The 24718-nt window shown below is 36.0% G+C and overlaps 4 protein-coding genes across 7 annotated transcripts; 3 read left to right on the top strand and 1 right to left on the bottom strand.

Annotated features, from left to right (window-relative positions):
• The first annotated feature begins 9430 nt into the window (after positions 1–9430).
• Positions 9431–13353, top strand: LOC106302179 (phospholipase D zeta). 4 transcript variants are annotated; one of them, XM_013738711.1, is made up of 5 exons: positions 9431–9566; positions 9690–9796; positions 10148–11366; positions 11680–12387; positions 12517–13353. In XM_013738711.1, the coding sequence occupies exons 2-5, from the start codon at positions 9701–9703 to the stop codon at positions 12960–12962; spliced, it is 2469 nt and encodes an 822-aa protein (XP_013594165.1). In that variant the 5' UTR covers positions 9431–9566; positions 9690–9700; the 3' UTR covers positions 12963–13353. The 4 variants fall into 4 exon arrangements, with proteins under 4 accessions (XP_013594165.1, XP_013594163.1, XP_013594166.1 ...); XM_013738709.1 differs by having other exon boundaries at positions 9516–9566; positions 9683–9796; XM_013738712.1 differs by having other exon boundaries at positions 9516–9566; positions 9683–9796; positions 10157–11366.
• Positions 13354–15301: 1948 nt separating this feature from the next.
• LOC106303736 lies at positions 15302–17211 on the top strand. Its single transcript, XM_013740047.1, has 6 exons — positions 15302–15513; positions 15605–15727; positions 16049–16302; positions 16448–16535; positions 16827–16893; positions 16983–17211. Exons 2-6 carry the CDS (start codon positions 15672–15674, stop codon positions 17034–17036), a joined length of 519 nt encoding a protein of 172 aa, XP_013595501.1. The 5' UTR covers positions 15302–15513; positions 15605–15671; the 3' UTR covers positions 17037–17211.
• Positions 17212–18871: 1660 nt separating this feature from the next.
• LOC106306111 (EIN3-binding F-box protein 2) lies at positions 18872–21686 on the top strand. Its single transcript, XM_013742586.1, has 2 exons — positions 18872–19095; positions 19315–21686. Exons 1-2 carry the CDS (start codon positions 19071–19073, stop codon positions 21153–21155), a joined length of 1866 nt encoding a protein of 621 aa, XP_013598040.1. The 5' UTR covers positions 18872–19070; the 3' UTR covers positions 21156–21686.
• On the bottom strand, positions 21382–22952 carry LOC106306112. Its single transcript, XM_013742587.1, has 5 exons — positions 22644–22952; positions 22461–22560; positions 22278–22377; positions 22087–22163; positions 21382–21978 (listed from the first exon to the last, which is right to left on the bottom strand). Exons 1-5 carry the CDS (start codon positions 22732–22734, stop codon positions 21723–21725), a joined length of 624 nt encoding a protein of 207 aa, XP_013598041.1. The 5' UTR covers positions 22735–22952; the 3' UTR covers positions 21382–21722.
• Positions 22953–24718: the final 1766 nt, after the last annotated feature.

Raw genomic sequence — 24718 nt, forward strand, 5'->3', positions numbered from 1 at the left:
CTAACTTGACAGGTACGACTTATACACCGGATTGAATAACTTAAATAAGTCACATTCAAATAGTCTTTATAATTAGGGAAAATTAGAGAAAAAAAAGACACTTTCAACTTAGATTTGTCCCAATAGGATTTGTAAAAGATTATTTCGGTAACTAAGATTTATATTTCCTTTAATACCATTATACCCTTCAATAAACCTAATTAATATTAATATTTAGTAATTGATTTATGTTTTATTAAAAAGGAAAAAAAAGAAGTAAAAACAGAAGGGAAAAAAAAAAGAGAAATCCACGAAAGAGGTATGGCTCATCCCGACCTCTAATCGTCTTCTTTAGCTCCTCACCACTGTGCTCTGCTCTGTGTCGACTTTGTCTCGTCGAATTCGTGGTCATGCTCTGTTCAATCGCTGAGACCAAGCTTCCTCCACGGCATCAACTCGTGATGTCACTCCTCCGTTTTCGTATCCGAAGGCTCCAATCTCGTCGTGCTCTCTACCTCACTCCACTATCTCCGTTATGTCGGAATCATCAGCTCTTACCGTCCCGGATCGAAGGAAAGCTTGTCGAAGAGCAACAATGGCCGTTTGGGTAATTTTGCAAGACAGGTCCTCAAAATTTTGACTAATCACGGATTTGTCCCATAATTTTATGTTTGTACATATTGCTCCTAGAATTAATTCCAAAACTTTCAATTGTGAATCTAGACCAGCCAGTATTCTTATTTTTAACATTGGTCCCTGAATTTTCTGTTGTTTAAATGTTTTCCCCAATTCTTCCAAATTTATAGAAATATCCTTATTTTCGTCTTAAACTTCCAAACGTGCACTTTTGACCCCCTGTTATGTGAAAATTCAATATATACAATAACCCAGAAATTAATCGTGGATTAATCAATGATTAATATTAAGTTTTTTTATCATACTTGATAGTATATAAACTAGTATACGTATCAAAGCATCATGAATCATGTGTGGTCTAGTGGCATGTGTGTAGTTTTCTCTTGAATAACTCGGGTTCGAGTGAAGGAAAGAGCAGTTTTGATGATTTTTTGACATGGAAGAGAAGATACTGTACGAGATTTAGGGTATATTTTTTCTGGATTTTGTGTAGATTTAAGAAAAATATTAACCGAAAATATGGAAACTTTCATATTTTCGTGATTTGGTTATAATATGTATCCTATGTTGTGCAGAACAATGTAGATAGGGTGTAAAATTTATTCTTCCGAAGGCGTAACATAAGGTTAGCAGAACATGTTATGACACATAAACAAGAAAAGGCTAATTATAGAGTCGTGGCTATAAGTTGTAATAAAGCTACAGGTAGACTAACGACATCTTGATAGAATATAACCTAACAAATTCTAACTAAGATAGAATATACAAGAAAGTTTTGTTTGCGTTATATATTTAGGATAAATCTATGTATAATACTTAGTATCCGATTTCTGAACTAAGTAGATGACTAGAATGAGTATTCTATCCGTAGCTAGAACATAAAATAAAATATGATTCCAGTATTTTTTTTAAAAAAAGTAACATATAAATAATCATACTTAAGTTTCCAATGGTTTTCATATTTTTTTTTTATATTTTTAAAACTTAGTTTACTATTTTTGCCATTAGAGAAGGGTAAAACCTATCCAAAATGACCAAAAATATCAAAAGTCCTATTGTGACAAATAAAAATTGAAAGTGTCTTTTTTTTCCAATTCTCCCTTATAATAAGGCTGAGTTGAAAGATACATCAATATCACACTAGACTTGCCAAAGCGAATGATATGTGCATATCATGTCCACCTCATTACTCATATATGTGACGTAGTAAACTCGGTGGATAGTTGGTTTTCTTGGAGGATATAACTACACACTATGCCGAGTTAAAGTAACGCTCAAAAATATGTTATCTTAGGGTCGAGTTCGCAACATGTTGGCTATGTCCTAATCAGACACTTAGCCAATATATTTGATTGATAATGTTGGCTATGTCCTGATCAGACACTTAGCCAATATGTTCATCTAGGCATGGTTCAACTCATCATGGAAGTTCTAGTTACTCGCCTAGTTGATCAAATATGAAGGTAAATTTGCATTCATCTAGCAATGAGGTCAAAATCAACTCGCCTTCATCTAAGCATGAGTTCACAGTAAATTTGCTTTCATCTAGGAATGAGTTTACAGAAACTGCCTAGATCGTCATAGGCACAAAGCACCGAGTTCATTTTCTCGTAACCCTTTTCGTAAAATTCGCAGATATATATCCATTTCATTTCTCTCAACGAACTGGGGGGAGGCGGCTTATTGTTGGAGATAGGCTTTGCCTCTGAACAAGTCCTATTAAACAATGAACTCGGCCCATTAAAATATTGGAAAATCACTAAGGAAAAGTATGTCGGCCGAAAACACTAGAAGGAAAAGGAAAGAGACAGCTTGCCTAGGAGGGGATATACAGAAAAACACAGAAAACCAGACAAATAATCTATGTTAGACACTCGCTTCTCATGGCACGATTGTCTTTCATCTACGGCACGATCGCCTCTCTCCAAGCACATGTCTTCATCGAGGCACATGTGTTCTTTGTAATGAACTAAGATTAGCTTGATCCTTATTCAAAGAGTACGTTAGGAACTTTTAACCGGGTCCAAAAGTTCTGAAAGTATACTTTAGCTCTATTATGCTCTCCGCCTAGATCCAATCTCAAGATGAAGACTTCTCCTAAGCCCACTGTCGATAAGTGTATACTTTCAGTACGTATCGATTTCAGATTATACAATTAGCCGAACAATAAAGCTAAAGTTTGGGTTGGTATGATTTAATTTTTTTTTCAACAAAAGGCTATTCTAATCCTAAGAAGATTCTGAAGCTATCATAGCCAGCTCAGTGGGACTGAATCAACATAAAAAAATAGCATAATGCAAACTTCTATCATTGTATTCAAGCTTATCAGCCATTTTAAAAGAATTCCTTACATCACAAAAATTAAATGATCGACATGAGAAGAAAAGAAACCAAAAGATCTGACAGCTTAGGCCATCCTCATTGCTAGGACTTTAATTGCATATCTTAGGTTAGTTTATTAATATAATTAGATTAAGTGATTTTGTTAAGATACTTGATTAAAAGTGGAGATTATTGGTAGATACTTTTGTTGGTTCTTAGCTAAATAGTAATAATTTTTTTATGTTGTAAATTTTTTTGGGAGGACTTTATAACAAAACATATAACATTAAACATAAGAAAATAACAAAGTTGAACAAAAATTGAAAAAAAAAGATTACAAAGTTGAAAAAAAAAATGCATAAAAGCATCTTTTTTATTCAATTCATAGAAACTTAAACATGAAATCTTAATTTTCAAACCCAAATTGATCCCATATATGTCCGATCAAATCAAGTTTTAATTGTCTATGGATTGGTCTACCCCGAACTTTTGCCCGACGATCAAGTGTATTGAAAAGCTCGGTGGGCATCTTGACGCAAAAAGAAATATCCTCATCTTGAAACGTCTCATCTTGAGTCTGTGTACGTCGTTCATCTTCGACAATCATATTATGGAGTATGATACATGCTCTCATAATATTTGTTATCTTAGATTTATCCCATAAATTAGATGGATTTTTAATAACGGCGAATCTAGCTTGCAGGCAGCTTAATTCTCAAGTCTGGCAGCTTAATTCTCAAGTCTAGCTGCTTAATTCTGCTTCATGTCAACAGTTTTTATGTTAGGTTATTCAGAATTTGTTGATTTGAAAAAAAAATTAAAACTTCTAGTCTCTTCTATTTTTGATATTGATTTCCAAAATCCAATAATCTTAAAAACTAAATTTCGTATATCCAGAAAATCAACAGAAAATCTAATATTATTATCGATATTCCTAATAAATGATTTACTATCAGAACAATATTAAAATCTTCATTTTTCCATATTGTTCGGATGTTAGCACTAATATGCGGAATTGCGGATCAGATTGATTTACTTCTATATTGATAGTATACACATTCAAAAAGATCAGAAAAATGAAGAATTTTTAATTCAAAAGGAAAAAAACGAGAAAAATATTTTTTTTAGTTAGCTTTAATAGCAAACTAACGAAGAAAGTTCTATTTGGGGTTATAGTAAAAAAGGAGAAGTGGATTACCCACACATGAGACTCGAATTGAAAACTTACACTTTCAGTGACGGTTGAAGCCCAAGACACACAATTGTGTTCAACATTGGACGAAAACGCCCTTCTCCATCTCACACAATGTTCAACACTTGGAGAGAAGTCAGAGTAGTTTTGTGTTCCCTCTTCTAGGCATCCACCTACTTCACTCCCCGTCCACACATTTGCTCAATTTTCAAGTGCTAAATATATTATTATCGAATTATAATACTTTAAAAAATATAATTACAAAATATTTTAATAGGTATAATAATTTATTGGTTGATAGGATTGACAAAAGAGATTACAACCTATTGCAAGATCTCAACATCTCTGAAATCTACAATTCATTCTAAATTTTAATATTATTGTTAAATTAATTGTTAGTGGTTAACTTCTTTGTTAGAAATATCACTAATAAAATGTGTTAACTAAATATGTAATCAATAACGATACAAAAATATTTACCAAAATAATACATTTATTCAGGTTAAATGTACACATAATCATAAAAAGATAATATATAACGAAAAATACGTTAGTGAATAAAAATAATAGCTACAGATGAAGTTAACTGCGTTTAAATACACATTCATAATTAATTAATTTCATAACATGCTAACTTAATGTTTTCATCCAATAATTAAGGTATATGTAGAATGTTAAAAGAATAAATAACATACATATCAATAAATGTTTATTCTTTGGTGTAAAACCATATATCAGCTAACAAATCATGTATTCGGTAATAATTAAGGTATCAACTAACAAACCATATATCCAAAACAATGTATCATCTAACAACTCATGTATCCAAACCATGTAACATCAACATGTTTTGTTAACACGGTCTAACTATTTGTGTAATGTTAAAAAAAATCAATAACATACATAGTAGTGAATACTCGTCTTTAGTCCTAAGTCGTGTATTGTCTTACAAAATATGTATCAGATAATAACTAACATATCAACTAATAAATCATGTCTCCAACAATGTATCAACTAACAAATTATGTGTATAATTATTTCACAACTTATTAATTGTTACAATTTGTGGTACCTATTTGTAACATCTACCAAAATATGTATCTTCTCTAATGAAATAAAACTAAAAAATTGTTAATATCTAAATAATATCAGATAATCGTTATAATCAACGACAAACATAGAAGTTATCCGCATAAGAAAAAAGCTTCAAGAAAACTTCATGACCCAATTGAAAAAAACTTCACTCTTTAGCAGCTTACAAATCTTGGAAATGACATTCTTGAGTTACTCAAAATTTAAATCCAACATAACTTTCACATGCGCTATAAACACACATCTAAAAACCAAAACCAAGAAGATATATCATCAAATATCAAATTTTTACAGAAAAAAATTAAACCCAGAAAGTAAATTCAAAGGAATCAAGAAAATCTATTTTGAATTCTTTGCTAAAAATCTTTTCACATAATCAGATCAAAAATATAAAAGAGAAAAAAGGTGCAAGACATATTTCAAACGTACCTGAGATGGGTTTCCACCCATTTTTTCAATAACAAAGATCTTCATATTTTAAAATCAAATTATAAACAAAAGAATATAAGCAGAAAAAAGAGAAGGCGAGAGGAGATTAATGATAGAAAGATTGGAGAAAGATGAGAAAATAGGAGAGGATAGGAGAGAAGAGAAGGATAAGATATATGTTAATTAATTGAAAAGAAGGTTATTATTAGATAAATATTTGACAAAGGTTAAAGGCGTGTTCTGACATGAAATCTTACAGTTGCAGGGGATGTAAGAGCATGCATGGACAAAAACGGAATGAAAATTAGTTTCAGAAAGTATCGCATTCTCCTAATTGTGGGAGTCCATGGATGAATACACGCAAATAATCTCTAGTAAATAAAGCCCAATAATGCTTTTTTTTTTTTTATCATTGGATAACTTTTTTTTTTGGATAACTTCAGAGCCCGATCCACGCAGTCCAACCCATCCACATCGACCCGGTCCAAAGTTGGTCATCGATCATTGCCCAAACATTCCGAAATTGACTCTTAAAGAATCATCATCTTGAGGGGGCGTATTAGGGACAAATGTCTCACATCGGTAGTTGGAAGGGATCTTTAGTAATATATAAGATAGATGGGCCAATCCACTTAGACCACCTCCATCGGAGTATCCAATAAAGAGGTTCTTAGGAAAAACACAAAAAAAAAAAATCAAAAATGTATTAAAGGAGTAGAACCGGTGTTAAACATGAGACTTTAAGAATCACTAAACACCCCATACTTGACCATTTTGTATTGGCTATTCAAAAGGGGAAAAAAATTCTCATCTCTCTCTCTCTCTTTGGTTCTTCTTTCTCTTTTGGCCAAGAACACGTAAAAGAGTTGAAGCTGTTCGTCGTGCTGCTGATGGAAGCGCTTTTGAGAAATGGTACTGCTCTCACCTCTCTCTTAAAGTCTTAATTTTTTTTTGATTCGTAGATTCGAGTTTTCTTAGGGTTCAATCTAGATTCGTGATACTCTGTTTTGGGCTTTGATTCCAGTGAAGAAAGTGGAGTTATGATCGCGAAGGGAAGTGAAGAGATTCAAGTGCGTTTCGAGTGGAAATATCAATGATGATATATCGAAACCAAGCTTTGAAGATGAACCTAGATCACCTTTTGTCTTCTTCTAGTACGGTACCTAAAACCTTCCTGTGTTACTTCTCTGAGTAGTATCTTCCTTTATTTAGAGAGGATTTTGAAAAGCTACGATGGGAACATGGTTGATGCTAGCAGAATATGTTTCATTGTGTGGAAGAACATGTCAGAAGAGGTATCAGTTTATTCACAATCACTTAAAAACTTAATTTTTCCTCTTCAAACCTTTATTTATATGCTTGGTTTTTGCAAATTCTGCAAATCAAATGAACCCAAGCTGCTCTACTGTATTCTTGTACGAATCCAAATTGAGATTTACTGTCTATTGTTGTGTCCCAATCCAAATTGAAATTCTGCCTTGTGCGCTCTTCACGAGCAAGACGCTGGTTAAGCTGACACTCGGATCACATATTGATCTTGGGAACATTCCTTCAGGTGTGTCTCTTCCAGCGCTCAAGAGTCTCTTCATCAACACCATCTTTTTCACTTATGGAGATCTGTGTAATGTGCTTCTTCCTGGTTGTCCAGTACTCGAGGAGCTGTCTGTACGTCACGTGAATTGTGAAAGAATTCCATTCTGCATATCCAGTAGGAGCATCAAGAAACTATCAGTTTACTACAACTTTGAGACTGTGATTACAGATATGTCCGGCATGTCATCTGATTCTTACTCCTGCTTCTGCTGATGTAAGTTTTTACTTAACATAACTCATTAAAAAAACATTCTCATTATTGATGCTTATATGTGTGTGTGATGATGTTTCGGGTGATTTCTCGATGTGTTAAACGCGGACTATCTCTATCGGTGTTCAAGAATCTGGTTGCCTTACCTTATTTTCCTTCCTTCATGTTTCAGGCCCTATTGAAGAAGACGCTGGCTTGAGAGATTTAATCATCTGGCTTCCTGAAGAGGTTCTAGGCAGCATCTTGTCCTTACTTCCGACGAAACAAGCCGCATCAACATCTGTACTTGCTAAAAAGTGGAGGCATGTGTGATGATGGTAATATATTGTAAATTCATGGCGCTCGTTGGAGCTGCAGCATCCAAGTGCTAGACTGATTTCATTTCTTACTTCTAGCTAGACTTTCATCATAAACTTTTGTTTTTGTTAAACGTGTCTAATTCATAGGCAAGATCATGATGTGAATCACTCAGTGTGCTAGTTTGCACCACTTACAAATCATGGCAAAACTACTTTACTACAGTTAATTATGTTCAAATACATTATCTAGTTGAAAACCATTTCTCTTTATGCAATATTGGTTATCAAGAGAGTCGGATCTATTGGTTATCACGGTTGAAAACCATTTCTCTTTATAAGCTTTGCAATATTGGTTATCAAGAGAGTCGGATCTATTGGTTATCACGGTTGAAAACCATTTCTCTTTATAAGCTTTGCAATATTGGTTATCAAGAGAGTCGGATCTATTGGTTATCACGGTTGAAAACCATTTCTCTTTATAAGCTTTGCAATATTGGTTATCAAGAGAGTCGGATCTATTGGTTATCACGGTTGAAAACCATTTCTCTTTATAAGCTTTGCAATATGAGTTGATGCTATGAAAACCATTTCTCTTTCGAGTGAAGCATTTTTTTTCTTTACATGCTTTATAAGATTATTTTGTTAACCATTTCTCTTACCATTTCACAAGTGATGAGTTACCATTTCTCTTACCATTTCAAATGAAGCACAAGTGATAGTTACCATTTCACCTAAAATATTTTGTTTCAAATCAAGATTTCAACTAATCGGTTTTTTCTGGTTTATGATTTGTATTTATATTTTTAATATGCTTTTATGTCATTTTTATTTAAATTTTTATGTATGCTTTTCTTTCATGTTATAAAATACAATCATTCAACTTCTAAAAAAAATAAAAAATAATAAAAAATTTTAAGAACCTCAAATAGGTTCTCCCATTGGACCATAAAAATTTTAATTATATTAACAAGGGTTCTAAACTTTTCATATCACAAAATTAATTATTAAACTATTCATTAGAACCCTTAATGGACTCTTACCAATGGAGTTGCTCTTATAACCAATTGGTTTTAGGTAGGAAGCCCGTCTTTTTTTTTAACACTTTGTTTTATTGAACTGATTTGAAACATATTACATCATAGAAGAATACGACAAAATCATAATGAGAAACTAATGATTCTTCTGCAACAGAAGCTCGTGAGGATAATCATCATTGATGACACATTAGCCATATCAAACTAGTTTTATTATAGAATAAGGTAGATTAGGTGTTCCCGTTTCAGAAGTAGCAGACGAACTTTTAATACATTATCAAAAACACGACAATCTCATCGTCTAGATAGGTCTTCATCTTCAATTGGTTTTAGGTTGGAAGTCCGTCTACTTTAACAGTTTAATGGTCTCTTTCCTTTCCGTAAACATAGATTTAGAATAAAAATGGAATCATTTGTATACATAATAGATCAAGAAACTGTAGAAACGAGGCGTCAGATTAATTGTCCAAAAGAAGAATATTCTGTTCTGGATTTCTCTTGCGTTCGGTTTGGCCTACTAGAAAAGGTATATTGTGGTTTACTTAAGAAGATATATTGTCTCAAACCCATTAAGAGACTTCACCTCTTTCTTCTACTAATCAGTAATCCCTATACAGTTTCCTTAAGTAAACCACAATCCTAATCCAAAGGTTTCATTTTAAAATTCGATTTATTATCCTTATATATTCTGTTTCTAACTTTATGTTTACATAATTGCTAAGCGGTCTGGAGCATTTTCAAAAAGATCATCAAAAGGGAGATTATTTTGGTTCCTTGTGGTTTGTTTATTATTGTATTTTATAGTATATTTATAGTATATAAACTCATCCACAAAAAAAAACTACTTTCCACGAAATTGATTCAAACCTTTAAAAGAAAGCTGAAAGTTGAATAGTTTGTAGGTGAAAACAATATGGCGGAACAGTTGTTGCTTCATGGAACTCTTGAAGTAAAGATATACAGGATCGATAAGTTGCATCAACGTGCAAGATTCAATTTACGTGGCAAGGTACGTAATTCAAATATATAATCAATATAGTCCCAATTTGAATATGATTAATTATAGCGTTAACTGAAACTTTACAAATTAATTTTCATTGTGTATTGTTTTATTTTAGTGGATTGTGTATTTTGTTATTGTTACAAAATTTCTTTTAGTACCTAAATATATAATCAATATGCTATATATATATATATATATACCGATATATTTTAAAAAATCAACATCTTCTGTTACTAATAGAGTATGAATGTTATATATTAGTACATGTCTTAGATATTACAAATGCGACCAAGATATAATTTAACGAATATGACAGGTTATTTAACTTGTTAAATAAAAACTCACAATGATTACTAGGGTGACAAGGAACCTACGGCGGGGAAGAAGATTCAAACCCAAATCAAGAGACTAGCGGCCTCATGCACAGATCTACTAGGAGGACATCTCTACGCAACCATTGACCTAGACAGATCAAGGGTGGCTCGTACCATGATGAGACGTAATACTAAATGGTTCCAATCTTTCCATGTCTACGCGGCACATTCAATCTCCAAAATCATATTCACAATCAAAGACGATGAACCCATCGGTGCAAATTTGATCGGCCGAGCTTATTTACCTGCCACTGAAGTCATCTCCGGACAGCCCGTCGACCGATGGCTCGATGTTTTAGACCAGAACAAGAGACCGATCCAAGGAGGTTCGAAAATCCATGTACGCGTGAAGTTCACTAGCGTAACACAGGACGTAGATTGGAACAAAGGAATAATATCATCACCTCCCTTTAAAGGAGTTCCTAACGCGTTTTTCAACCAAAGAGAAGGTTGCAAGGTTACGCTTTACCAAGACGCTCATGTTCTTGGTGAGTACCCGGACATTACTGTCGCGGGAGGACAAGCCATTTATATACATCATCGGTGTTGGGAAGATATCTTCGATGCGATATGGGACGCAAAACATTTGATATATATTACTGGCTGGTCGGTCTACCCCGACATAACATTGATTAGGGATCCTAAACGGCCGAGACCAGGAGGGAACCTAAAGCTAGGGGAGTTGCTGAAGAAGAAAGCTGAAGAAAACGTGACCGTTCTGATGCTTGTGTGGGACGATAGAACGTCTAACAAAGCGTTTAAGAGAGACGGTTTGATGATGACACATGATCAAAAAACTTACGATTACTTCAAGAACACGAAAGTGCGTTGCGTTCTCTGTCCGAGGAACCCTGATAACGGTGAGAGCATTGTTCAAGGGTTTGGCGTGGCTGCGATGTTTACTCACCATCAGAAAACTATTGTGGTGGACGCTGAGGTGGATGGTTTGAAAACTAGGAGAAGGATAGTAAGTTTTCTTGGAGGTATTGATCTTTGTGATGGGAGATATGATACTGAGGAGCATCCTTTGTTTGGTACTTTGAACAATGTTCATTCGAATGACTTTCACCAGCCGAACTTTGATGGCGCATCAATTAAAAAAGGCGGTCCACGTGAGCCTTGGCACGATATTCACTGTAGGCTGGATGGTCCTGCGGCGTGGGATGTTTTGTACAATTTTGAACAGAGATGGTTGAAACAAGGTATTGAAACAACTAAAACTAGATTTCAACGGTTTATTTTTTTAAATTACATTTTATCACGACTTTACCCAAACAAACATGTTATAATAACGTTTAAACTTTTCTAAAAATGATTTGTTTTATATTACAACTATGAGAAAGCTTTATCTGAATTTGGCGCTTACAAATACTTTTTCAGAATATATCTTATCAATTTTTTTTAAGAATATCTTATCAATTTTTTTAATGTGAAAAAGAATTGCATGTAAATCAGAACAATATATGTGTTATAAACAAAGATCATTCATTATAAACTAATTTTGTGTGCTTACAGGTAATGGTAGAAGGTACCTAGTATCGATGGAACGGTTCTCAGAGATCACAGTTCCGCCACTACCAATAGTACGACCAGACGATGTCGAAGGTTGGACGGTTCAAGTTTTCCGGTCGATAGATAACGGTGCAGTTGAAGGGTTCCCAGAGGATCCACGTGAAGCTTCGAGCGTAGGACTTGTAACCGGAAAAAACAACGTCATCGAAAGAAGCATACAAGACGCTTACATTAACGCCATAAGGAGAGCCAAACACTTTATCTACATTGAGAACCAATACTTCCTAGGAAGCTCCTTTGGATGGAACTCAAGAGACGTTAATTTAAACGAGATCAACGCGTTACACCTCATTCCCAAAGAGATATCTCTCAAGATCGTGAGCAAGATCGAGGCAGGTGAGAGGTTTTCAGTGTATGTAGTGATCCCTTTATGGCCTGAAGGTAAACCGGGGTCTGCCTCGGTTCAAGCAATACTAGACTGGCAAAGGAGAACAATGGAGATGATGTATACAGATATTATCATTGCTCTTCGTAAGAAAGGCTTAGATGTAAACCCTAGAGATTACTTAACGTTCTTCTGCCTCGGGAACAGGGAAGTTAACAAGGCCGGTGAGTATTCGCCTCCGGAAAAACCAGAGGCTAATTCTGATTACGCAAGAGCTCAAGAATCTCGTCGGTTCATGATCTATGTCCACTCTAAAATGATGATTGGTAAGTAAAAAAAAAAACTAACTTACTTGACAAGAAAATTACAATCAACGTTAGGTTTTTAAGCGGGCCAAAGGCCCATGGATCCATCAAAACCGAACCAATAATCATTAAGTTCCTATTTCTATGCAGTTGATGATGAGTACGTAATATTAGGATCAGCCAATATCAACCAAAGGTCTATGGATGGAGGTCGAGACTCAGAGATCGCAATGGGAGCATACCAACCTAACCATTTGCTAGCTACCAATCAAATGAGGCCGAGGGGCCAAGTTTTCAGCTTTAGGATATCACTATGGCTTGAACATCTACGGATTGTAACCAACACGTTTCAGTTCCCCGAAAGCGAAAAGTGTATAAGAATGGTTAATGCAAAGGCAGACGAGCTATGGGGACTATACTCAGCACAAGTTTACCCTCGGGATCACGATCTACCGGGCCATTTGCTTAGTTATCCGATTAGCATTGGTAGCAACGGGGAAGTAACAAGTCTTGCGGGCGTTGAGCTCTTTCCTGATACTAACGCAAAGGTTCTAGGCGAAAAAACTAATTATCTCCCTCCAATCCTAACTACTTAGATGATCTAACACGTGTGTCGCATACTAACAGAATGTGAAATTTCGGTTTACAGTTAGTAAATATTGATTAATCAAGCAAAATCTTCTGCATTCTATTATGTTGTGTCCCAAATATATGAATTTCTATTAAACCATACACATGCATGCCTATATTAATATAGATGTCACATCATCAAGATTAGTTTATCATTAGTTAAATACTTAGCAGAAGAAACTCAATTTAGCATAAGTTGAGATCTCCGCTAAAACAACACGCACTAGGGTTGGTGCTCAAGCTCAGTGGCTGGCTCGCGCAAGGTCTAGCTCGCGGTTTAAAGGATGGTCGTCTATGCTGTCTCAGTGGCCGTGTGCTCTTCCTCCTCACCTCGAACCTCCTCTTCCCGGTTCATGATCTGTTTTCCCGGCTTTATTCTATCCGAAGTCGGCACCTCTTGTAGTGTTGTCGAATTCAGTGGGTTTCGGTTGGAAATTAGCCTTGTTCTTCATTCCATACTTGCTGGTGCAAGCGATGGCTTTAGCAGCTCCAGTTTCAGTTCGTCGGTTCTCTGACGGCTACGGACGTGTGATGGTTCTCGTGTCTTTGACTGTCACAGCTTGCGTCCGGTCTTCGCTCACATCCCAGCACTACATGGGCTTACTTGAGCTTCTTGTGGTGGTGTGCGAGGCAATTGTGTGCAGGTTGGGCTCAGATTATGGAGTACAGAGGTTGCAGCCTGTTTTCCTCGGATCGGCACCATTTACATGTCGCATCCGGACAAAATAAAAGCTCGGTTTGGTAGTTGAAGCTGTGTTAGGTCGCTGCTGTTGCTGTTTGTTTTGTGGTCAGGTGATTTGACGCTATCGGCGAGCTGTTCTCAGGTGGGCCATTATCTTTAAGAGCGGATTCTTCGGGGAGGCCAAAATTATCGGATTCCGACTCTCGGTTGAACTTGGTTCATCTTTTTGCGGCAAGTTGTTGGTGCGGATTATTCGTCTCCGGACTGCAGTTGTGGTAGTGTATTTGTCTGGCTTTTGCTTCTATATTGAGTCGTTGTTTAGTTTTTTTTCTTCTTTTCTGCTTCGCGTTATTCTCTGTAATTCTGTCAAAACGAAAAATGGTAATAATATCTTTACATTTTACCAAAAAAAAAAAAACAACTACGATTGGAGATGCATACATGCTTTGTGTTAACTAATGAGAGCACTTCCAATGGGAATTCTATCCATTGGAGTTCTAAACATATATGTATATATATGTATATGTTATATGTGTGTAATTATGGGACCTATGATTTTACGGAAAATCTAATCGAGAGTTTTTTAGAACAATTTTTTTTTGTTTGAAGTCAGTAAGTCTAGATCCTTCTGAAGGTAAGCAGAAAACTTGAGAGAAAGTAAAGATTTTTTCTGAATATTATTGAAGTTTATTAATCTCAAAACTTGATTACAATTCTTGGTAGGTTTTGCTATTTATAATGATGGAAAGAACATTCTGGTGACCTCACAGCTGGCATGACATCTTACTCATCCTCACCTAGGAGAGCATCAAATCGGTTGTGCAAAGCCGGGTGATTAGCTGTGAGGACCGTACTCTTATCTTGTCTTTTTGTTCTATTTTGACTCAGAGATTTGATGACCCTTGAGGGTTGTTTGAGCTTGGTACCTAGAGAGCGCAATGCGTTGTTGCTTTCTGACCCATTGTTTTAATACCTTCATTAGTCTTTTAATCAAACGTAATGAAAACTCTTCTTTCACATCATCAATAATCGAGATGGCGACATAAATCAACTTATCCATCCACATTGCCGACACAATACAATTCATATACCATGTTCACTCATTAATTAATACTTTCTCTTCTTTTTATTTTGTTTATAAATGTCTATTCATAACATTGTTATGCTATATTTCATCCACAAATCAACCAAAAAGGAACTAAGCCACGTCATCTCTTTATACTGCAGAGGGATTACTTAGCTTGGAAATTCTCGAATTAATAATGAAATCGTGACAATAACAAAAGGAAATAAAATGTGCGTTGACGGAAAAAGTATGCCTCATCACTTCATCAGTAATCACAGTTGCTGGCTGTCACATGCACGAATATCTTTATTTTCTATACTCAATAAAGCACACAAAAAAAAAACTTTTGGAAATTATTGCTTTCTAATATTTTCAACAAACAAAATTTTATAATTAAAGAAAAAATAATTTTAATAGAATTATGAAAAGGAAAAAGTTCTGATTAAAAATCATATTCAGGAGCTGGTTGATTTATTTAAATGGTAGGTAGAAAAAGTGTATTTTCCATACATTAAAAATGATTTTTTTATAATAAAAGTACAGTTGTAAAGAATAACTGATAAATCTATTTGTGAAAAGAAAAAACAGAATTTTTCTATTCTTGCAGAACCACCACACACACACACGCAGAACACGAGTTAGGAGAAGAAAAAAAAGTGGAATAAAGAACGAAGAAGAAGACACTTCTGTTGTGTAATCAATCAAGCTGCTGGGGAGGTGGCTGAACAAAACACTAATCTCAATTTCCCCCGAATATGCCATTTCTGAGGTTAGTTTCCATATTTCTTTTCAATTGAGTGATTGATTTTGGCCAAATATGGAAAAATTGGAATTTTTTTTTTTTTTTTTTGAAATTGCAGGATTGTGAAACTTCTGCTGCCTGGGATCAGGATCTTGATTAGAAGGTCGCTACTTTGGTTGCTGTAGATGCATATCCGTGAATATATTCCTTCTTGGATCTTCCAGTTATTTGGTTGCATGGGGTGAGTCTGGATCCAAAGTTTTCTTCTAATGGAGTAAAGTTGAAATCTTTATTGTTTCTGAATCTGACCCATCAATCTTTTGAGATCTTGTGGCTATATTGTTTCATTATATCTGTAGGTTAGGTTAGCTTAGCTTAGCTACTACTATCTATCTCTCTGTATGGAAACTATGCATATGTATATATGGTTGTTGCTTGCATTTTAAGCAAAAGAATATTGATTCAAAGCATCTCTCAAGTTTTAGTTTTGCTATCTTTTGTTTCAAGTCTTTTCTCACTGGCGTTTTGTTTTTGGTTTATGTGGGGTTTTGCAACAGTACAGAGGTTGTTTTGGGAGCTGTAATAAACCACCACCGCTTATAGTTGCAGTGGATGAGCCTTCTAAAGGGTTAAGGATTCAAGGTCGTTTAGTGAAGAAGCCGAGCGTATCAGACGATTTCTGGAGCACGAGCACCTGCGATATGGATAACAACAGCACGATGCAGTCACAGAGAAGCGTTTCTTCTATTAGCTTCACTAACAACACTGCTACTTCTGCAAGTAGTAGTAGCAACCCCAATGAATTTGTAAACACCGGTGAGTTGAATGTGTTATTACTGCAAGTAGAGTGCTTTGTTTTATTTACAACATGGTTCTTTGCTATGTCTTTTCTTATTCTTGTTCTTTGTGGTGTCGCTTCCCTTTAAAAAGTGTTGTGTCTGTTCTTTTTTTTCCTGGCTAGGATTGAACCTCTGGAACCAAACAAGACAACAGTGGCTTGCAAGTGGATCTTCTCAAACAAAGGCCAAAGTTCGAGAACCTACAATAAGGTTGGTGAAAGCTAGCTTTCTTTTTCTCTTTATGAGTGTAGTTGTTCTTCACAGAATTTTATTAGGAACAAGAATCAAATATTGAAAATAATTTGATTTTCACTAATGTGCATTCACAGATAAAACAAAATTGTTAGTTTGCGGTAGTTTAGATGGTCATTCATCTTCTCAAAATAATTTGATCTTTACATAAATTTCTCTGTTAAAATGCAATTATAGTATATACATTTTCTTGGTAGATAAATCTTAGCCATATCAAATAGGTGATTATTTCGTTTTTTTTTTGTGCAGCTGGAATGCAACATATGAGAGCTTGTTGGGTGTGAACAAGCGGTTCTCACGTCCAATACCTCTTCCTGTAAGCATTTTGTTTTTCCTTATTCCAGATTTATTTACATGTGAGTTTCAGGGTTTGTTGATCTGTAATGATTATTTGATTATTGGCAGGAAATGGTGGATTTTCTGGTGGATGTGTGGGAGCAAGAGGGCTTGTATGATTGATTTTGCAAACTCTTTCAAACTTACTTTCCTCTTTTTCTTTTTCTTATATGTGTGTAATATCTGAATTGTGGCATCTTTAGTCTTATTATGTACGTATAAATGATTAATGGTGTGAACTGATTTTGAAGAAAAATCCTACCAAAATCAAATTATTGCCGAGAAAGTAAATTTATCTTTCAAGTTGTACATGTCTGACCATTGTCAAAATGACTTTCTTCGTTGTCTTCTACGTCACTCTCAGCATCATCCATTGGTAGTTTTTCGAAAAGAATATAATGACTTGTCTTGGTTGCTATTGTGACTAATTAGTTTTGTGTGTTTTAAGTTGCTACCAATGTTGATTCGTCTTACTATCCAAGAAGGTTACATAAATAAACAATGTAACGACATACTCAACAGTTGGACTGATTCTTTAGAACAAGCAATAATTCATGTCGTCACAATTATGTGTGTTTTTATTTATTTCCTTCAACGGTGAAAATCTATAAAAGTTCAAAGAACCCAACCTTCCAATGCTTTGTCAACAATTTTCATCCTACCAAGAAAAAAAAGGCTTTGTTTACTATGCATGTACTTGAACAATGTCCTTTCCTTCAATGTATTCGATCTTTTTTGGTTTGTCAGCCTTAACCATCACTTTCGTTGCCTTTTAAAACAAATAATATTCTTTGCTTTTCTTCTTTTTTTAAACCTGACCAACATTTTTATTTTGTTTTCATAACTTGTTAATTAATGATGCTGCAACTAGTGAAACTATACACATCTAAACACATGAACAGCATATGACAGACAGCTCAACTGGCTAATTGTTTAACTGTGACTAAATTGTAAATTTGTAACAAGTAGACATGATGGATGTTTATTGGGGTTTTCTATATTAGTGAATAAACCGGTTCAGTTTGGTTAAGAGAACTATAATATAGGTTTTGTATATACACCAAATAGGCAAAAAGTAGTACCAATTACCAAAGACAGTCTATAATCATTTCACTCAGAAAAAGTAGCGTCATTATGAGCTATAACGAATACTTTCTGTCGGGTTTTATATAATCAATCGCCTAATTAATTCCCTGATTGCACATTAATGTCATATCTAATACTGTAACACACCAAGTATTAATGCAAAATTTGTAGTCATTATTGAATAAGAATGAATTATGTTGTCTGAAAATATTTTCTTGTAAAATCTATGATTAAATAATCTCCTTGAAAATACAAATATGTTTTTAAACAAATATGTTTTTTTAAAAACATCATATTCTACATATTCATATGATTCACAAATCGAAGCCAAGAGGAGCTTTTCAAATTGGACTTCTCAAATACAAGATCTGCATGGATTTGGATTGTGGTATCTTCATATATCTTTCTTGAACAAAGGCTTATGAAATCACCATATATAACATCACTAGGAAAACACGTTACGAGATATCCAAGATTTGATATTATTTTTCCAAATAAACAATGACTAACATTGTTACAGTCATGTTTTTCTACAACTAAATAATATAATAGAAAAAAAAACCACCAACCAAGTCGACCTTCTCAATGTTATACTTCGTCAACAATGCATGTATTCGACATTTCCTCGCCATTCCCTTCAACGTATTCAGCCTTTTCTGTCAACCTTTAGCTCTCAAAACTTTATGAATATAAATTTATATTTATATTTTCTCCTTATAATAATGTTTATGTCGTGAGAAAATTAAAATAATAACAGTTGGGGGTTCGGTGGGTTCAAGGAACAAAGAAGGAAGAGAAGGAATCCGACTTTCTCGCGTGTATACATTGAACCTAAGAGTTTTTATCCCCTACATTAACCCCCACCGTAAGCTCCCCAACGTCTTCTCCTTCTTCTTAAAAGACAGTTTCACAATTTTTCCTCCATTCTCATATCTCTCAAAGTTTTAATCTTTCTTCTTCCTCTCCGTAAATCTCCGTCACCCTTTTTGCCCTAATCTTCTAGGGTTCTTCTCGTTTTATGTATCTGTGTCTGTTTATCATCTTCGAGTTTCTTCAAACGTTGATCGAATCATGTCTGGGATCTTCAGAATTAGTGGTATGTTCTTGAATCTCATACTATCCCTAATCATGGGTTTGATTTAGAATCTCGATTTTTACTTTCTATTTATAGATTTCTCGATGAGGAACTTTCTAGGGTTTTGAATTAGAGAAATGATGGATCTTTACTTTCTATTTATAGATTTGCTGATGAGGAACTTTCTGGTTAGATTCTAGGGTTTCGAATTAGAGAAATGATGGAACTTTATTCGTATAGGTGATGATGAGTTTTTCACTGGAGGAGGATCATCCATGCATCTATCGCCGGGGAGCTGTCCCGGCGTATACCTCCCAGCACGCAAGAGACTACGCGTTGCCTCTGCTGCTGCGACGTCGTTTTACAGTTCCTTCGAGGAGAAGCAAACTTCGATCCAAGTGTTGCCTGACGAGTGTTTGTTCGAGATCCTCAGGCGCTTGCCTTCTTCAGGGCGAGAGAGGAGCGCGTGCGCTTGCGTCTCCAAGCACTGGCTTAGCGTTCTGAGCAGCATCGCTAGGAACGAGTCTGTTGAGGAGGTGGAGAGTGAAGGGTTCTTGTCGAGGAGCTTGGAAGGGAACAAGGCGACGGATCTGAGGCTGGCTGCTATCTCTGTCGGGACGTCTGCTCGCGGCGGGTTGGGGAAGCTTCAGATCCGTGGGAGTGGGTTTGAGAGTAAAGTCACAGACGCTGGACTTGGAGCTGTTGCTAGAGGCTGTGCCTCTCTTAAGGTTCTGTCTCTGTGGAATCTGCCTGCTGTTAGTGATGTTGGTGTCTCTGAGATCGCGAGGTCGTGTCCTCTGATCGAAAAGCTTGACCTTTCGCGGTGTCCTGGGATAACCGACAAGGGCTTGGTTGCGATCGCCGAGAATTGTAAGAATCTAAGCGAGCTCACGATTGATTCGTGCTCTGGCGTTGGCAACGAGGGGTTGAGGGCGGTTGCGAGAGGGTGTGGTAATCTGAGATCTATCTCTATCAAGAGCTGTCCACGTATTGGAGATCAAGGAGTTTCTTTCCTCTTGGCGCAAGCCGGTTCTTACTTGACGAAGGTGAAGCTTCAGATGGTGAATGTGACGGGTCTCTCTCTTGCAGTTCTTGGACACTACGGATCGGGGGTTACTGATCTTGTCCTTCATGGTCTTCAAGGTGTGAATGAGAAAGGGTTTTGGGTTATGGGAAACGCCAAAGGGATGAAGAAACTGAAGTCTCTCTCGGTGACGTCGTGCAGAGGGATGACTGATGTTGGGCTCGAAGCTGTTGGAAACGGTTGCCCTGATCTGAAGCATGTATGTCTCAACAAATGCTTGCTTGTTTCTGGGAAAGGACTCGTCGCTTTGGCTAAATCTGCTTCCTCGTTGGAAAGTTTGAAACTTGAGGAATGCCACAGGGTCAACCAGTTCGGTTTCTTGGGGTTTCTCATGAACTGTGGCTCAACGATGAAGTCTTTCTCTATGGCAAACTGTTTAGGAATCTCAGAGGCTCCTCTGCCATCATCAACCAGCTGCAGCTCCTTGCGTTCGCTGTCTATTCGTCACTGCCCTGGCTTTGGAGATGCGAGTCTCTCCTTCTTAGGAAAGCTCTGTCACCAGCTTCAAGACATCGAACTCTGCGGATTGAACGGAGTGACTGATGCAGGCGTCTTCGAGTTGGTTCAGAGCAACAGTGTCGGTCTAGTGAAGGTGAATCTGAGCGGATGCATCAATGTCTCAGACAACGCAGTCTCTGCAATCTCCGTCTGCCACGGACGCACGTTGGAGTCTCTTAACGTTGACGGCTGCAAGAACATCACCGATGCAAGCCTTGTGGCGGTTGCCAAGAACTGTTACTCAGTTAACGACCTAGACGTTTCAAACACTTTGGTCTCGGATCAGGGGGTCAAGGCTTTGGCGTCTTCTCCTAACCACCTGAATCTTCAGGTTCTTTCGGTTGGCGGCTGCTCGGCGATCACGGATAAAAGCAAGGCGTGTATACAGAAACTCGGCCGCACGCTTTTGGGGTTGAACATACAAAGATGCGGTAGAATCAGCAGCAGCACTGTGGATAACCTTCTGGAACATCTATGGAGGTGCGATATACTTTATTAAATAAGTAGTAAGTCGAAGTCGTCTTGTAGCTTTTGGTCGCTAAGCCCCATAGATCTCACTTAGGACTCAGTTTCTTTCCTAGGAAGCAGCAGCTGTTTTTTTCAAATTTTTAGCAGGTGCGAGCCTGTTTCTACAGTTGTTGTTGTTCTTAAGAACATGTCACTGAGTTCTGGTGATCTAGTTAGGGTTTGGTCTTGGCCTTTTTTGGAGTTGTTGTCTCTTTATGTTTAGTGTTCTTGTGGGGAGTTCTTGTTATCTGGTTTTAGGTATGTGGTAGTGCCTTTCATCTTTCCTCGTGTAGAGCTTTTGGCAATGACGGTGTAACTTCTTAGTCGCCATTTACAACTCTTTGGAGTTGTTTTTTATGTGTTGTCTTCTGCCAAAATCTCTGTTTTTCCACTTTTTTGTTTTTGTTTTAAGGCACTATCTGTACTGATTATCATTGTATAAAGCTTCCCTGAACATACTATCCTTTGTAATATAAACATGATCCTTGGATCATTTTGTTGTTGATTACAAAAATTAAATGTCTCCTGTGTGACAAAAAATCTTACAAATAGAAAGCAATCAATCGTCTCTCCAAGTATCTCTTAAAGAGTAATAGCTTCTATCATTGCCAAACCGAAAAAGCTCCTTTAAACCAAAAGCAAAGCAGCAACCTCGGAGAGTGTTCATACAAGTCCTGTGTTCCCTTGGTGAAGTTTCTAAGCCATCGTCTTTGTACCTAACTAAGCTTCCTTTCTCGAGATCATCCCAAGAGCCTTGATCAATCTCCTCTATCCTATTAGCTTCCTCATCTTCATCCTTTGGCCCTACCCTCTCTCTGTAATTTGTAGCACAACAATTATTAATTTGTACCAAAAAACGACATAGAATGTTTGTAACAAACATTGTACATCAAGAACGTAATTTAGAAAAGACAAGGACTTACGAGTTCTTTTGTTTGGATTTTCTAGAGTATCCCTTGTTCAATACGGCATTGCCTGACACATGGTTCTCGAACCTTACCTGAAACATTTTACGTAACAATAACGTCGAGTTATGCACCAACGTCGTCTCTCCTCTGCCTAAACCTCTACAATTATCATGAAAAATATTGAGATGGAAAGTTAGCTATAAAACCTCATCACCATCCTTCATCCCATAACTTCCGATGCACTCCGTATCGGTGACCAGCTTCTGATCCCCAAAACACAAGCAGAAATGCCCCCACACGTGTGGCCTTCACCATTAAAATACATTCTTTTAAAAATTGCATTAACCATAATGGGGTAGGAAAAAATTAACCAATGTTAAAGCACGTACCATGAGATCTTGGAGGGGCCCTTCTTGGGGACGTGGCTGAAGGCAGTCTCTATGGCATGCTTAAGATCCTTAACGCTCGCCGAGCTCGTTACGTGAACATCTTCACGTGGTAAATATAAAATTATAATCGAAGCTAACCAAACCAAAAATTAAAGATATATATGATGATGATGATGCATTTACCGAAGGAAGAGCCATCTAGTTTGAGAACGGAGAGCCTAATAGGTTCGGTAGGAAGCTTATCGTATGAAAAAGTCCGGCGATGAAAGCTCATATTCTATGAGTAAATGATCAATGAAAATCTAGAAACCCTAGGGAACACGATATTAGCATCCTCTTTGGTAGATTAAGGTTTCAAGATTGGTTTAAGAATGGATTTAAATGCACCTTAGGGCTTCCTTTCTAATCGAGATTCGAATCAAAGGATAAAGTTTGGTGTTTGCCTATTGTCTGATTCGTTTGGGTGTTCGAATCAGACGACGAGAATTGGTGTTGATGGGCGTTTTTGTTATTATTCCTTTGTTTTGTTGTTACTGCTGAAATTCCTTGTGGAATAAGTTAGGGTCGGCCGCGTTTCTTGTGATCTCTTCTCTCTCTTTCAAGCATCCTTTTGCTAAATTTGGAATTTCCTTTTTCTAATTATATCGAATCTTGTAATTTTTAACCTCCACTCTCCATTAAAAAAGCAATGACGTCTAGCAAAACCCTTTATTAATTAGAACCTTTTTAAACATAGAAATGTACATATCCATGCATACATGAGACTCGAGTCACTCAACTCATATACTATATATTAGGTAATAACCCGCGCCTTCGCAGAATGTGATTATTAGTTTCGTTATTTTTTAATAAAAATACATTAGTTTGTTAAATCTGGATATCGGTTCGGTTTTAGGTTGTTTTTTTATTTTTAATCTCCTAAAATATAACTATCATTTTAAATCAATATTTATTTGGTTTGTTAGGTTAAAATATTTGATGTTTTTGGTTTTTATTTCCTGTGATAATCAAAAATTAGTAAATTACTATTATTTGTTTGTTTTCATGTTATGAATCTTAAATAGTCGTGATGTCGAACCAATAGTTTCATATTATAGTTTCTAAACGGATAATAGTAAAAAAAAAGAAAAGAAAAGAAAATTATTAAGACAAATCATTTTACTACAATTTGGTCGACAGTTAAAGAAACATTAAGAAAAAAAATATTTTAACTTCCAAAAAAATTAGATATTTTAGTTGTGGTAAATACTTAGTTATAAGGTGCTCACGTCAATGTGCACATGTACGTGTATGTAAAAGTATATAATATTAATTAATATTAAATGACATTTTTTCACAATAATACATGAAAAATAAAATTCTTAAAATGAAATTATTTAAAAACAAAAATATTGTAAAATTTATATAAACTATAATATATAACTTATATATAATTCTTTAAATATATGTATATATATATGCATATAACAGATCAAATTGGATATTCGTTCCTATAAATATTGATATTTGTGATTTGCTTTTTTTTTTACGGATATTGCATTTTAGTATTTGATTTGCTTCGTACAGTAACGGATATCCGGATTTTTTGGTTCGAATCAAAACGCATAACGAATCGAATAAAAATTTATGAATAATTTGTCCAGCTGCAGGCTGGACAGAGCAATGGGAAACAGCAGTTGGACAGACCTTTTCCCGACCTGCAGAAGCCACTACCTCCGTTATGAAGGATCAGATCATAGGCCTCTGCTGTCTGTTCTCGATTCTACAAGGAAAAAGGGAAATCACATATTCAGATTCGACAGAAGGTTGAGAGACAATGCTGAGGTGAAATCTATTATTTCAGATATATGGACAACATTCTCACATCTTCCAGTGGAGATCAGACTATCTATGTGCAGAAGGGCTATTATAAGATGGTGCAGAGAATTCCACCAAAATAGTAGGAAGACTATTGAGGATCTAAAAGAACAGCTAGACACTACCATGGCTTCTTCAACGATGGAGGATACGCTACTCTATGAGCTAAACGAGAAACTCCTAAAGGCGTACAAAGCAGAAGAGGAGTTCTGGAAGCAACGAAGCCGACAACTATGGCTCTCCCTAGGCGACTCTAATACAGGTTACTTTCACGCAGTGACCAGAGGGCGAAGGGCAAGGAACAAACTCTCGGTTATTGAAGGGAAAGATGCGCAACCAGTTTATGAAGAAGAACTTATAGCTAAAACCATTTGTGACTACTACAAGGAGTTGTTTACCTC

Source organism: Brassica oleracea, chromosome C7 (genome assembly GCF_000695525.1).
Source record: "Brassica oleracea var. oleracea cultivar TO1000 chromosome C7, BOL, whole genome shotgun sequence".
NCBI classification, from domain to species: Eukaryota; Viridiplantae; Streptophyta; class Magnoliopsida; order Brassicales; family Brassicaceae; genus Brassica; species Brassica oleracea.